The 14,309-nt window shown below is 42.3% G+C and overlaps 1 protein-coding gene across 1 annotated transcript; it reads right to left on the bottom strand.

Moving 5' to 3' along the window:
- Window positions 1-1,014: 1,014 nt before the first annotated feature.
- Window positions 1,015-14,057, bottom strand: LOC138971436 (mitochondrial coenzyme A transporter SLC25A42-like). Its single transcript, XM_070344166.1, has 8 exons — window positions 13,609-14,057; window positions 12,537-12,754; window positions 10,104-10,212; window positions 9,432-9,618; window positions 8,509-8,625; window positions 7,388-7,539; window positions 4,702-4,824; window positions 1,015-2,495 (listed from the first exon to the last, which is right to left on the bottom strand). Exons 2-8 carry the CDS (start codon window positions 12,651-12,653, stop codon window positions 2,287-2,289), a joined length of 1,014 nt encoding a protein of 337 aa, XP_070200267.1. The 5' UTR covers window positions 12,654-12,754; window positions 13,609-14,057; the 3' UTR covers window positions 1,015-2,286.
- Between the last annotated feature and the right edge of the window lie 252 nt (window positions 14,058-14,309).

Raw genomic sequence — 14,309 nt, 5'->3', positions numbered from 1 at the left:
TCTTCTCAAGAGCTGGTGCAATACTTATGGCCCCTCAACTGGTTAGTGCGATGAGCAGAATACGGGTTCTTTAAATGATATGCTCCTTTCACTGCTGTCGTAGTTAGCACAAGGGCAGGCTAGGTGTTATGCTGCTATGTCTTTACAATGGCATAGTGTATGTGTTTATACTGGCATAGTGTATGTCTTTACACTGGCATAGTGTATGTGTTTATACTGGCATAGTATGGTGCGATATGGTGAGGTAACATCACTTAGTCCTGTGAGGTTTCACTAATGGACATATATACCGGCTCCCCCCCCCCCCCCCCCCCCCCCCCCCCCCACCTGAGAAAATAACCAGCATTTTACAGGTATGGTAATTGTCCGCCGAAAGGCAAATTTCCGCCGAAATTTTGTTTTGTTCCGCCAAAAAAGCAAAAGTGTCCGCCGAAAAAATAAATGGGGGAGGCAAAAATGGTTCTGAAAACTGAACTTAATGGCAAACTTGGAGCTCAGATGACACCAAATTGCACAATTTGAGTTCTTTGGAGACTATTTTTTTAGGTCGCACTGTCGACTTTGATATTACTTAAAAATGTTTAGCCTTTTTTAATTTTGTCATTTCCCATGCCTGATTTTAAGAAACATACAATTCTCATCCTGAGATGCCAGGACATTAGTTCTGCATATAACTCTCACACACTCTTATTGTTGTCTGTATTCAGAGCGCTTATGTCCTTTTGTTTTTGAGCTCTTGTATTTAACGCTCTGCCTCATTTTGTTACGCTACTAACCAAGATGTTTTCATTTGCAAAGGTTATAATATCAAGAAGGGGATGGTTGGGGTGGAAAGGAGAGGGGTAGGACTTACGGATGATAACACAAAATTGAATATATTCTTCATGTGTAAGAGTATGGTGAAGGTCTAATTAATACCAACTGAATAAGACAGTGTTATGAAAATGACAACAACTGTCAAGAGTATATCTCACATTTCAACAGGAAAAAACAGTCTCCGGATGCATATACATGTATAGTCTTTTCTGTTTATTGCCAACCAAACTTATTGGACATGCACAAAATTCATTAAATAATCGTTAACATTTCATTTTCACTAATGTTTAAAATATTATGCATGTACGCACACTGTTGACATATTAACCACAACGTACACTACCCTTATAAATGTTCTATTATCAATTAATTCACTATTATTTCTATAAATTAAGCTATAAAATGAAGACTAATTTGCACTCCAAACTGCTCAGACACAATAACGTGAAATGGTATCTTTAGTGTAACAGGGTGACAGTGTAGTATAGTCCCCCTTTCAGTTTCACATATATTTTGTTTACTTCAGTTTAAGTATGTCTCGAAATGTTCCAAACACCACCTCCCCATCCCCTTAAATAAGAATCCTGTGTGCACTTTCTGCCTACCCCTTTAGAGATACACTGGAACCCCCCTGTTAAGACCCCCCAATTTCATTGTATGCAGAGAAAGGTTACAGAGTAATACTGTTGTAGAAAAAGTTGGATTAATTTGCTGAGGATGTATAACATCCGACACAGCTTTTGTTATGCTAGAGAGTTATACAGTTGCAATACTGACACCGCCTTTGTTATGCTAGAGAGTTACACAGTTGCAATACTCTACAAGTCACCCATACACTTAGGGGGGAAAACTTGCTGACAAGGCAATGTGAGGTAGCTGTGGAATATCGTATGCTTCTTTTCTTGAGTGTACCTTTCAAGGTAATAACTTCACATTTCAGGCAATTGCCAACGGCCATGAGTCGGTCATATTATGTTCATAATGCCACATTCATGTGAGAGTCAACGACTACAGACAGAAGTTTCACCACTGTTTCATTCAGCCACTCGGGTTTTATTCTACAGTGGTACCTGCCATGTGTGGCCCCTCCGATGAGAGGACACCTCCCTTGAAAGGACACATCCTGGGGTTCCTCGGTCTATTATCTGTACCAAAATATACCTGTCATGACAGGCCACCTGCAATGTAGGGACACTTTTAGCTGGTCCCAAGGGCGTCCTTTCATCACCACTGTATTCAAACCACACACTGAACATTTAGCAGAATCTCAAACGAGAAACAAACTCACAAAAGACCACTTCGCAGAATATCACCATATATAGTCTCATCCGTACATTCGGTGCTTGGCAGGCACTCAAACTACTACCCATCGAAACAATGCTCAGAGAGAGAAAAAATCACACCCAAAACTCAGCACACATACATACATTATCACAAGCTGAACGCTAACTTCTAAGCTATTGCCCCTTCTCAGTCTCCCTCTTCGTGAAAGACTGCCAGGCGACGAAGCCAGCGCTGGGTGAGGTCGAAGGTCATGAAACTGACCCCGACTGCAATGGGTCCCTTGATCCAGTTCATGCTAAGGCCTTTGTACAGGCCCTGAATGACGCCTTCTTCCGCCACGATCTGTCGCGCCGTGCCCAGGATGGTTGTGTAGTCCAGGGCGTGGCCTGTCACACCTGTGTGCATGTCAAATATTAAAGTATTTCAGAATGAGTATAGTGGTACCCCCGCCCCTTTTTCGACCACATAAATCGTGTCTTAAAATGGAGATAAATTTTCAAAGGTTATAGATAAAAAATCTGATAATCAGATTTAATTTTTTTTGGTATATTGTCCCATTGCTGGGAATTTCGGGTCACTTCGTCCCAGTGAAAAAGTAGCAGCAACAGAGTCGCGCTACCCAGGTGTATGCATGTTTAGGTGTAATCAGCCACCTGCACTTATGGCAGAATAACCCAGGTCGTTTACATGCCACAGTGGTGACACGAGGGTGGAACATGGATACCGTCTCTGAGTCTGCACATACAGTTGACCCGTGTCCGTCCGAGACTGGACGGACGGACGGACGGACGACTCGGGTGAGTACATAGACTCACTTTTGCTTCGCATGTGAGTCAAAAATCAGATTTGTGACCCTCCACAACGGAATGAGTTGCATGTCACCTTTGCATAATTTTCATATTTTTACATTTTCCTAAAGAGTTTTTTATGCTCTATCCAGTGGTGAAAACCGTTTTAGAAAAGAGTGAAAACTGTTTGAGTTATATGCCTGTGACTAAGGTGACCCTCACCAGGGCCTCACATCCACGTCGGACATCGGACATATGAGGATATTTTTTTCAAATGTCCTATACATTTTTCATGCAGGAGGACAAATGTCCTATTGTTTTTGTCACAAAGTGGTCAATGTCCGATTATTCTATCATTTGATCCGGACATCGTCAGTACTTCTCAATTTACAGTAGTTTGAATGCTATTTTATCGATGTATTGCGAAGCAATGTGCAGCAGACGAAATTAGACACTTTGTGCCTCTTGTACCAAAGAGTTTCCAAGGCTCGCAACTCGGAATGCTCGAAGCCAGTTGAGAGTTGCCTCCCTTCGCGCTTTCCCTGAAAATAACAAACATGCCGCCTAAACGAAAACTGATCCCAGAAAAGGGACAGAAGAAATTACACTTCAAGTCCCTTCCCTCATCATCTGTCAGTAGCACGGAAACTGAGCTTCCTCCAGCCCCAGAGCAGTTAGAGCCCGATCGCCCAGGTGAGAATGTCGATCGCGATAGTCAAACATCGGAGCCGAAGAAAGACACTACCCCCTCCCTCACCCCCACGCGTAACTTCGTCTCAAGCTGGGCGACATCATTCCCGTGTGTGTCGCATGACCCAGAGAGGAAACTTATGTTTTGCACCTCATGTCAGCACACAGGGAAGTCCAACACTTTTACCGTTGGCTGTTCGAACTTTAGCAAATCGGCCCTTGCCGATCATCAAGAAACCAAAGACCATGCTGTTAGTGTGCAAGTGCCATCTCTCCAGAGACACAAGGAGATAGTTGAAACCGGACAGCTGACAAAACAAGAAAAGGGGGCAGCTGTGACAGTCAAAGCTGCTCACTTTTTGCAAAAAAAAGTATTTTTTGTTCTTTTACCCTCGTGCCAAGAAACTAGTCAAGTTTAATTGTGACGTTTTGTTACGGGAAAAAAATGTCCTATTGATTTGTTTTTGTTCAGGACAAATGTCCTATCACTTTTACATTGGCCAGGACATTTGTCCTATGCTACCTCTCATGGATGTGAGGCCCTGCCTCACACTGTTACCAGACACTCCCCGTATTTATATTAAGCCTAGCGCAGAACCGCGCGAGGTGACATGCGACTCATTTCGTGGTGGAGGGTCACATTTAGAAGGGTCTTTTTTTTCTTTTTCTCCCCCCCCCCCCCCCCCCCCCCCACAAATAACATATTATTACAAAGGAAAGGAACGTGTGCTTGTTCTATTAATGTACATCAATATATATTATTATACTTGTAGAAGGGTCTTAACCTTCATCGATGGTTTTGGGTGATGAATGCACCCACACTACCAGTAACTTCCCCATAATTTCTTTGCTTTTGATGCCACAACCAAGAGCTTTTATGTATTCTTCATAAATGTGCATCCGAATACAATGTATTGTGAGCATGAAAATGGTACATAAAGTTGGTAAACACACAAAATAAGCAATCAATTATTCTATACTTTCACAGAAGCCAGGCCATGTGTGTACAGGGTGGGATTTGCTTTTTCAGAGTTTCTGTTCATAACCTCTGTAAATGATGACTCAGTCCTCAGATTTGTAGAGGTCCTTAAGGAGGTTCCACTGTACCATTTCATTCACTTACCAGCAGTCTGCATGCGTCGTCGCACAATGTCCAGAGGGTAGGATGTTGTTTGTCCTAAGGCGCCTGCACAAGCCCCGAACACAAGGCGTTCAATAGGATACGGCTCACGACCATGGAATTTCTCTGCACACACAAAATGCACCAAATGTGTTATTTTTTAAAACTATTTTGCAGTTGATATATCGTCGCTGTAATTCACAAACCTCGTATCTCAATTTTTGCTGTTTTGAAAAAAACTTATGCAAAACTACTGCTTCAAATATAACTTCTATTCATAGGTTAATATTTTCTTTCTTTCTTTATTTATTTGGTGTTTAACGTCGTTTTCAACCACGAAGGTTATATCGCGACGGGGAAAGGGGGGAGATGGGATAGAGCCACTTGTCAATTGTTTCTTGTTCACAAAAGCACTAATCAAAAATTTGCTCCAGGGGCAATATTTTCTTTAAAACAGTGTGTTAATGTCAGTTATTAATGATATTCCATTCAATTGAGAAAATACTGAGATATCAGAGCTTTTTATCCCAAAGGAGTCATCCAGAAGTGGTATACGAGGTTCTTTTACCAGGGATCGCGCTAGCTTTTTAAAAAACGCGTAAGTCATACGCAACGAAACAAAAAAAACGCGTCACGGACCAATATTTTTGCGTACTACGAAAACACGTACAGACACAAACAAAACACGCACGAAAGACTTAAAGACACTCCTTACCTAAATACGGCAGGTTTTCCTGTCGAACTCCGCGCACGCCTGTCGAATAACACCCCTGCTGTCTCCAACCTTCGGGCCTTGCGAGTTTGTTTCCCGCTCTAATACAACTAGACACACTTTCCGCCTTTTGGAAGCGCGAGATGGGAGAGCAGCTAATGTCTGTTTCATTATCCGACAAGACATTATCTGGTAATACCCTCGTTACGTTCGTTTGCGATACTTCGATGCAAAAAGAAACGGACTTTAGTTTTGACGCGCAGATTTCATGTGTGTCATCACTTCTCGAGCCCTATAGTCAGTTTCAGGATCGGGTGATTATTAAGTCAGAGCAAAAGCGCTGCGTGAAGACAAGAAAAAGTTACAATATTTTTGCGTATGGCTTACGCGGCGCGGCGAAAAAAACGCGTCAGCGACTTTTAAAATGCGTCAAATACGCAAAAATCGTGCGTAAACGCGATCCCTGTTTTATGCAAGCTAAAAATACGACAGCAGGAATCTTTCATATTATGACATCGTTTCCGTCAGAGTGTGGCACGAAAACCTCGTAAGTTTAACTTCAGTGGGGTTTTTTGCCGCCCACTTAAAAAAATGAAGATATGAGTTTTCTTCTCAAGAACTCTTCACTTTACAAAGCAGTTGGAGCTACATGTATGTACGAGCTTTTACAACCACATGGGCAACATAATAAGGGAGCTTACTATTCTTTTGGTTCCTAAACCTAAAATATTGAGATAAGAGGTTTGTGAATTACAGCGACGATATTGTTTTCCTTTCCGCTGTGAACTCCTGGCATTCAACTCTTCTATGAATTCTTTTGAGATGAGTATTTTTCTCATCCTTTGCGTATGCATTACAAAACTAGCAAAATCCCTGCACGACAGACTGTCACACCATCTTCACATTACAAAATCACAGGGGAGACTTGCGACAAAAACAACAACCCACCACCTTGTCAGTGAGTGGATTCTTAAAACAATTAGCTAATTAAGACACATCCTTCAGCACACAGGAACAACGACAGGGTCAAAGACATAGGTATCAGTGACTCAAGGGAGATAATCTGGGGCAGGGTGTGAAAGAGGAAAACAAAACAATTTACGGCTGTGCAGTCTACACACGGCTACAGAAGTAACACTTTCTAGCTGTTTAACCATGCATTCTGTTTAATGCGGTTAAAATAATAAAATAAAATAAAATGTTGCTGTTTTCTGGTGAGTACATTTTTATTGTTATCTTGTTCATGCATTCTTTGTCAACAAATTCAGGATTAGTAATTCAATGCAACTTGTCCTGATGCGTTTCATTTTACTTTGCCTAAAAGTTTCTTTCAGGCATGGGAATTGTCCGCCGAATGGCGGATTTCCGCCGAATTTTTTTTTTTGTTCCGCCGAAAATGCAAAAGTGTCCGCCGAAAAAATAAAGGGGGGAGGCACACAAAAAAAGCACCGGTTACTTTGGCCTTTGCGCAAAAGCCCGCGAAAACTTTCCGTACTTTGTTCACGCACTGCTACCGCCCGCCTCAGTTATTGAACTATTATGTTTGAAAGTAAACCAGATTGCACAGATTGTGTTACAAGTTACATTTTCCTGTTTGTCTCAACAGATAAATTTTTTTACAAATTTAAACCATATATAATACATGTAAGCAAAATTTGGTACATTTTTGTACTAAAAACTCTGATTCTAAAAACAGAATTTAATGGCAAACTTGGAGCTCAGATGACACCAGATTGCACCATCTGGGTTCTTTGGAGAAAAAAAATTTCCGGGGGGGCATGCCCCCGGACCCCCCTAGTAAGGCTAGGCGCTTCGCGCCGTCGACTTGACGCTTCGCGTCTTCAGTTATAAATTTTCCGCCTTTTTTACAATTTTCAATTCCCATGCCTGTTCTTTAGTGATTCATAGGCAGTGCTGCTATGAGTGCGCATATGAAAGTGCATGCGAGAGTCATTCAGTGTTTCATTTAAGGTTTACCTCCGTGAACTTTCTTGAGTGTTTCATAAGTAAAAAAGCTGGTTCCTGAGTAAGGGATGGAGCCTAAGATGGTTGGGGTGAAGCCTTTGAACAGCGTCCGCAAACCCTCCTCGCGATATATCTTGGCGAATACTTCAAAGATGTTATGGTACCTGTACACAAATGAAATTGTCAGAATAAATGCATCATCATCATCATCATCATCATCAAACAATTTAAAGATGTGGTATAGCTACAAAAATGAAATTGAGAATAAATCATTAAATGCGTTGTAATTAATTTTGCTTAAATCAAGGGACACAACCATCCCATATCTGTTCACTGATGTCTGCTTCTCAGGGCTGACAAAGGTTTGATTCAATGCAAGCTAGAACTCATCGATGCTATCATAACCAAAAAACTATGTAGGCAAAATGGTTAGACTGTGTCTAAGGAATATGGGGAGTCAATGGATATAGCAGAAAGGTTTTTCATTTCACACCAAAAGCACTTGTAGTTGTACACAATATCACTGCCACAAGCCTGTCACAAGAACTTACAGATTTACCCAAGCAAAGGAAGATCACACCGGTACCATAGGTTAGTAGTAAGTTTCAAAAAGAAACCATTCTACACTCCTCTACAATCCCAAAGTTAAATGCGACAGTCTTCACGGAAACAAAAAATTCACGAAATGTCGCTGATCTTTATGTAAAAATACCGGGAAAAAATCACCAACAGGTCAGTTGTACCAGTCTTGATTGCATCCGACAGTTTTTAATATCCAAATGGAAGCTACTGCTGCGTTGCTAAATCTTATTTTGACCAGGTGCCATGTATGCTAAACTAAAGTGACAGATTTTGTTGGAATTATTCTAAATACATTTGAGATTTGAGGTTATACAGGTTGATAAACCAAAAAGTGTGATCATTGATAAGAACAGTAAAAATGGAGGATTAAGCGATACAGTTGAACATGCCCTAGCGCCTAGCTCTCAATAACAGCCACCTACCCACAACGATCCACAACAAGATTTGTTTACCTTTCCATAGCAACCACCCATCTATAACGGCCACATCCATTGGGTGGTCGTTATAGACATGTTTGACTGTAACAACAACAATAACGCCAGTATGCTCACATGTCTTTTGCTGTGACTGCCATTCTGGCTCGTACTAGGTCGAGCGGATAGGTACAGGCCACAGATGTTACGCCAGCCAACGATCCTGCCAGGAAGCGTCGGGCAGGTGGTAAGTGTCTGCAAACAGATAAAACTGTTAGTTATAACCTGCTGCATGAACATTGTGAACAAAGCTGGAAGACAGAAGCAGAGTTCTGCAGAGGTGTGTGTGTGTACGTATGTGTGTGTGTGTGTACGTGTATACATGTGTCTGGGTGTGTACGTGTATGTATGTGTGCGTGTATACATGTGTGTGCACTGGTGGTGTGTGTACATTGTGAAGTATGTCTCTCATCAGCTTGTGGATGTGCACGCATGTGTGTGGCTTTGTGTGTGTGTGCGTTATTTGTTTTTTTAAGTATTAAATCTGATGTGAAAAGGGACGGGCGAAGTGGCGCAGTGGTAAGACGTCAGCCTCCTAATCGGGAGGTCGTGAGTTCGAATCCCGGTCGCTGCCGCCTGGTGGGTAAGAGTAGAGATTTTTCCGATCTCCCAGGTCAACTTATGTGCACACCTGCTAGTGACTTAACCCCCTTCATGTGTACACACAAGCACAAGACCAAGTGCGCACGGAAAAGATCCTGTAATCCATGTCGGAGTTCGGTGGGTTATGGAAACACAAAAATACCCAGCATTGCCTACCCAACAAAAGCGAAGTGAAGCTGACTATGCTCTCAGAGTATAGTGTGGGGAACCCAAATGGGCAAACGAGCTCACACGTCACCAGAATTTCTGGAACGCTGAAGAAGAAGATATGAAAAGAAAACACACACGCACACTAACAGGTTCAATGACAAACAAAACAATTGAACAACAACAAAACGACAGAACAACAACAAAACAACACAAAAACAGACAAACTACATAACCACACAAAGACTTGCCGTATCGTTTTACTGGGATTTAGCAGAATTTTGTACTGCTCGTGAGCAGCATACTGTATGGCAGCATAGGGCACGATACGCGCCATGGTGGCGGAGTTTCCCCTCCATAGGGCAAAGAATCCTTCTGTTCGCAGTGACTTGTACAGGAACCTGAGGGCCGACCTGAAGGAGAAGGGCTTGTTGGCAACTGGGGAAAAAACAGACACCAGCAATCAGACGCCAGCAATTTGCATTTCATGATAGACACACCTACAGTGAAATTCAGACAAACAATTAGCATTACTTAGTCTTCAGAGACACACCTACAGTGGAATTCAGACCAAAAATGATCATCACAAAATCTTAAGAGACACCACTACAATGGAATTCAGACCAACAAGTAGCATCACAAAATCTTTAGAGAAACGCCTATAGTGGAATTCAGATCAAAAATGATCATCACACAATCTTTAGAGAAACACCTACAGTGGAATTCAGATCAAAAATGATCATCACACAATCTTAAGAATAAGAGACACTGTAACCTACTGTGGAATTCAGATCAAAATTTGGCATCACACAATCACGAAAGATACACTTGCAGTGGATTCTATGACATAAAACAGCTGAGGTACTCTTCAATTCCATGTTGGCCGACTATGTACCATGGAAAGGATTTATTCAAAAGCTTACTCTGGAAGTTGATCTTGGTTCGATCTAACGGTGCTATAACAGTTTTTGCGGTGGCCCCTGCTAGTGCACCTGCCACTAACGACGTCAGGATTTTATTGTGGGTTGGAACCTGAAAATAATGCCAAGAAACAGCCAGTGAGTATGCATGAGGTCAATCAATTTAATTTTGCTGGACTATATGAGGATAACTAAAACTAAAACTGGCATGCGAGTTGTAATAGTAATATATATATCAACTGACAGCATATTATTAAGGCCAACAAAAAAAAGAGTCTTGTTTACGGTAACATAGGCCAAAGAAATAGGGTCGGTAGGTCGGGATTTTTTTTTTCTTCCCAAAAAACATATTTTTCAGTTATTTTGCCAAAAAACAAAGACTCCCCCCCCAATGCCAAAAAAAAGTCTAGGGTCGCGCGAAAAAATAGGGTTGGTCGGGATACCGTAAACAGACTTTTTTTTTTTGCCTAATAAGAGATGTCTTGTCTGGATCTGAATGCAACCATGTGAAATCACAGAACAAGGCTCCATGCTAATTAGTCAGGGGAAATCACACACACAGCAAATATTTTCTGTACTGATTACCGAAGCTTTAGTAACATGAAACGTGGGTACTTTTACTTCAGTCACAAAAAGCAGAATAACACAAATCTATTATTACTTAGAATCATAATTAAATACAGATCAAACATTTACGTCTAACCTCTTATTTCTCAGATATAATCTTAAAATACTTCTAAAAATGTTCAAACTGAACCACGTGGGTTACAATCCAGAGACTGGCCCAGAACAGACAGGGGTGATTTAGGTCCTTCGAATTCGTTGCTGCCAACCAGCATAACGAGCAGTAATTAAGTAAGTACAATCTTCAAAGATGACTACATGCTTAAAGTTAATGTGTTAATATACTGTTCAAAAAAAGAAACGCATAGTTGCTACTTGCCAAATTTGTTTTATTTGTCGAAAAAATTAACAGAAAATCCAATATTTAGATTATTTGTTTGAAATTTGGTATGGACACAGTTGAATGCACACACAGTTCATTTGCATCTTCAAATCAATCAGTCAATCAATACGATTGGGTGCCGAGGCTGTCAAGTCAGTAGGGGGTGTGACTGCCTTGAGCAGCAACAACTGCCCGGCACCTTCTGGGCATGGACTGGATCAGATGCCGGATATCTTGCTGTGGGATGGTGTCCCACTCCTCCTGAAGTGCCTGCAATAGATCGCGGTGATTTGCCGGCGCTTCTTCTCGCCTGCGCACACGTCTGTCCAATTCATCCCAGAGGTGTTCTATCGGGTTCATGTCTGGCGACATGGATGGCCAGGGAAGCACCTGGACATGGTGGTCGGTGAGGAACTGGGTGGTGAGTCGTGCTGTGTGCGGGCGAGCGTTGTCCTGCTGGAATATGGCATCCTGGTCAGCCAGAAGAGGAAGGGCGTGTGGGCGCAGAATTTCCTCCACGTATCGCTGGGCAGTTATGCGCCCTTGGACGTGCACCAGGGTGCTCCTTCCAGCGGTATTGATCGCCCCCCCACACCATGACGCCTCCACCACCATGAACGGGTGCCTCATCCACACAGTTGGGCGCGTAACGTTCGTTTACTCTCCGGTAGACCCTCCTCCGACCATCATGTCGCTGGAGCAGGAAGTAGGACTCGTCGCTGAACCACACGTGTCTCCAGTGATTCCGGACGGTCCAGCGAAGGTGCTGGTTGCCCCACTGCACTCGGTTCTGGCGATGGCGGCGGGTGAGGACAGCTCCTCTGTGAGGTCTGCGAGCTCTCAAACCAGCTTCATGCAGGCGGTTCCGCACGGTCTGGTCCGATAATCGGTGTGGCCCGGGGAGAGCCTGGACAGAAGATGAGGCCGACAGGAAACGATTCCGGAGGTGGCGGAGCCGTATGAAGCGGTCGTGAGCAGCAGTTGTCGCCCTTGGTCTTCCCGCTCGTGGCAAGTCAGCAACGGAGCCAGTGGCTTGAAACCTGACCCACAGTCTACTGATGGTGCTCTGGGACACGTGGAAGTGCCTGGCGATTGCACTTTGACTTTGGCCTGCTTGTAAACGACCCAATGCAATTTGGCGGTCTTCTCTGCTCAATCGGGCCATCTTTCGTCGCTGAATTGTCGTCTGATTTCTTTGTGGCGAACAATCCGCTTTTATGGGTTTTGGAAGACATGGTGAGAGCTCAATATTCCCCGAGTTTCACGAGATTACACTGAAGCATGACGAGTGGTCATGCCAAATGAGCAATTTTGACATTGTAGCCACTGAGAACGCATGCGTCACGTGCAGAGCTCACTTGTGGCAATGGACGAAAGGTCGACGACCAGATAAACATTTTCTGCAGTTTGGTGGATATCCTTGTAGCCATATAACTAAATTATCCAAATATTACAAGCTATGCGTTTCTTTTTTTGAACAGTATAAGTACCTTTTGATTGATTTTGTGTTCCTCGTGGAGATAATCATTGGTTTTTTTACTGCTACTGCCACCTTCAGGAAGGGCCCCCACTCTGTCTGCCTCATCTCTGCCCCCTCCTGTGCCCATGGCTCGAGCAGCTGCACTGATTTCCCTAGACGAGGGAAATCGTTTTTCCACACCGGCCTCCAGTCTGACTTTTACTCTGATAAATGCACATCACAAATATGCTGCAAAGAACAAAGATACAACAATGTCAAATTAAATATGCATTATGGTGGGGAGGTTTTTACTTGCAGTTCCATAAATCATTAAATGTAGATCAGTTTACCCCTAAAACTTGTAAAAAAAAAAAAAAGAAAAAAAAACAGTAATTGGTCTAGTTAAAAAAAAAGAAATCTTTAGATGTTCAAAATAGTAATCCAGTGCTTACTTGTACTAAAAAACAAATTAGCAAAACCAATCTAATATATGATATAAGGAGGGGTTAATTTCATACAAGTTCAACTGTATCAGTGTATGCATACATACATGTATATTGTACTTTAATAATTTTGAAGGAGGTTAACGTTGCATGCAAATTGCAATTGCAACTGATCTAATATACTGATTCATAGGTTAACCTAAGTTAAAAACATGTTTGTGTAATTACTAGAAGTAGAAGGCAAGTAAACAACACAATATCATGAGGGGTCGAAATGGGGGGTTAAACTAGGTCCACATGCAAATAGTGAAGTCTGATAAGAAATTAAAACAAAGTCAGTTATTCATTGGCCGACTTTTACACTTGTGTACAGTCACTAGCATTTGTGTGTTTATTGTTTTTGTTTTCTTTGTGTCACTCTGCTCAACAGGTTAACTGACTTAATTAGATAAAACCTAACCGGCAAAAGATAAATTTACAGTATGCTTTTGAAAGATACATGGACATTTCCCTACACGCACGTACGGCCACAGAAAGAAATGCTTTTAAATTGATAACACGGGCACGCACAATGACGTAAAGCAATGGAAGTAGGATCAATTGATGGAAAGTAGAAAACACAATTGTTGATGCTTGTGACCCACAAAACAGCATGCTTACGTATGAGCAGTTTTAGTATACTGCGACGGAACACTGCGACACAAATTTCAGACGACCACTGCTCAAAATCAGTTTCACCAGACATACAGACGAAACAGAAGCCTGTGGAATTCTTTTTCGAGAAACAGCAAAGAGTTGTATGGAACTTTCAGATCCGGTGTGACACTTCACAACGTGTTCCATGCAGGCTTCACAACCACATTTTCAAGTTCAAATGAACACGGTTGGGTGTTTTGTGGCTTCTGTCGTTCGTTCTTGTGAGTTTCATCCATCAAAATGCAAGCACCTTAGAGTTATTGCAACAAATCGCTTCTCGTTCGACAAATGCCGTGCATACTCGATTGAATATCAGCTTAACAACAGCGTGATAAATGTTTTACACCATTGCAGACCTAACTCCTTCGGCTTAGGTCAACATGTTTTGGATGGACATCGAACTGTTCGCCAGATTGGTCTCCCCTGAATGCCTCTGATAATCTCTAACCAGTTTGTTTCATGCGTAAATATGTTACCATGCCATGGTCGCTGCTGTTTTTTGATACCCGCTGAGCCTACAGGAGCGAAAAGAACAGTCCTCACGAACTGATAGTATTTTCACAGTTCATTGTCAAAATTACACACTTTTGAACAGGTTCTGCCTTACTTTAATTTCCAAACCTGAGAACATGCTCAAGTGTCTATCATTTCCCTCCTTTGCAGCT

The sequence above is a fragment of the Littorina saxatilis genome, linkage group LG7, assembly GCF_037325665.1.
Source record: "Littorina saxatilis isolate snail1 linkage group LG7, US_GU_Lsax_2.0, whole genome shotgun sequence".
In the NCBI taxonomy this organism is placed as follows: Eukaryota; Metazoa; Mollusca; class Gastropoda; order Littorinimorpha; family Littorinidae; genus Littorina; species Littorina saxatilis.
Note: the sequence above shows the minus strand (reverse complement) of the source record. Positions and strands in the feature narration are given on the sequence as shown.

Coding starts and splice junctions, on each gene's coding strand:
- LOC138971436 (XM_070344166.1), bottom strand. CDS start 12,653: ATGGGCACAGGAGGGGGCAGAGATGAGGCAGACAGAGTGGGGGCCCTT. Junction 10,213..12,536: donor AACACAAAATCAATCAAAAG/GTACTTATACTG, acceptor CATTATTTTCAG/GTTCCAACCCACAATAAAAT. Junction 7,540..8,508: donor GCAGTCACAGCAAAAGACAT/GTGAGCATACTG, acceptor ATTTGTGTACAG/GTACCATAACATCTTTGAAG.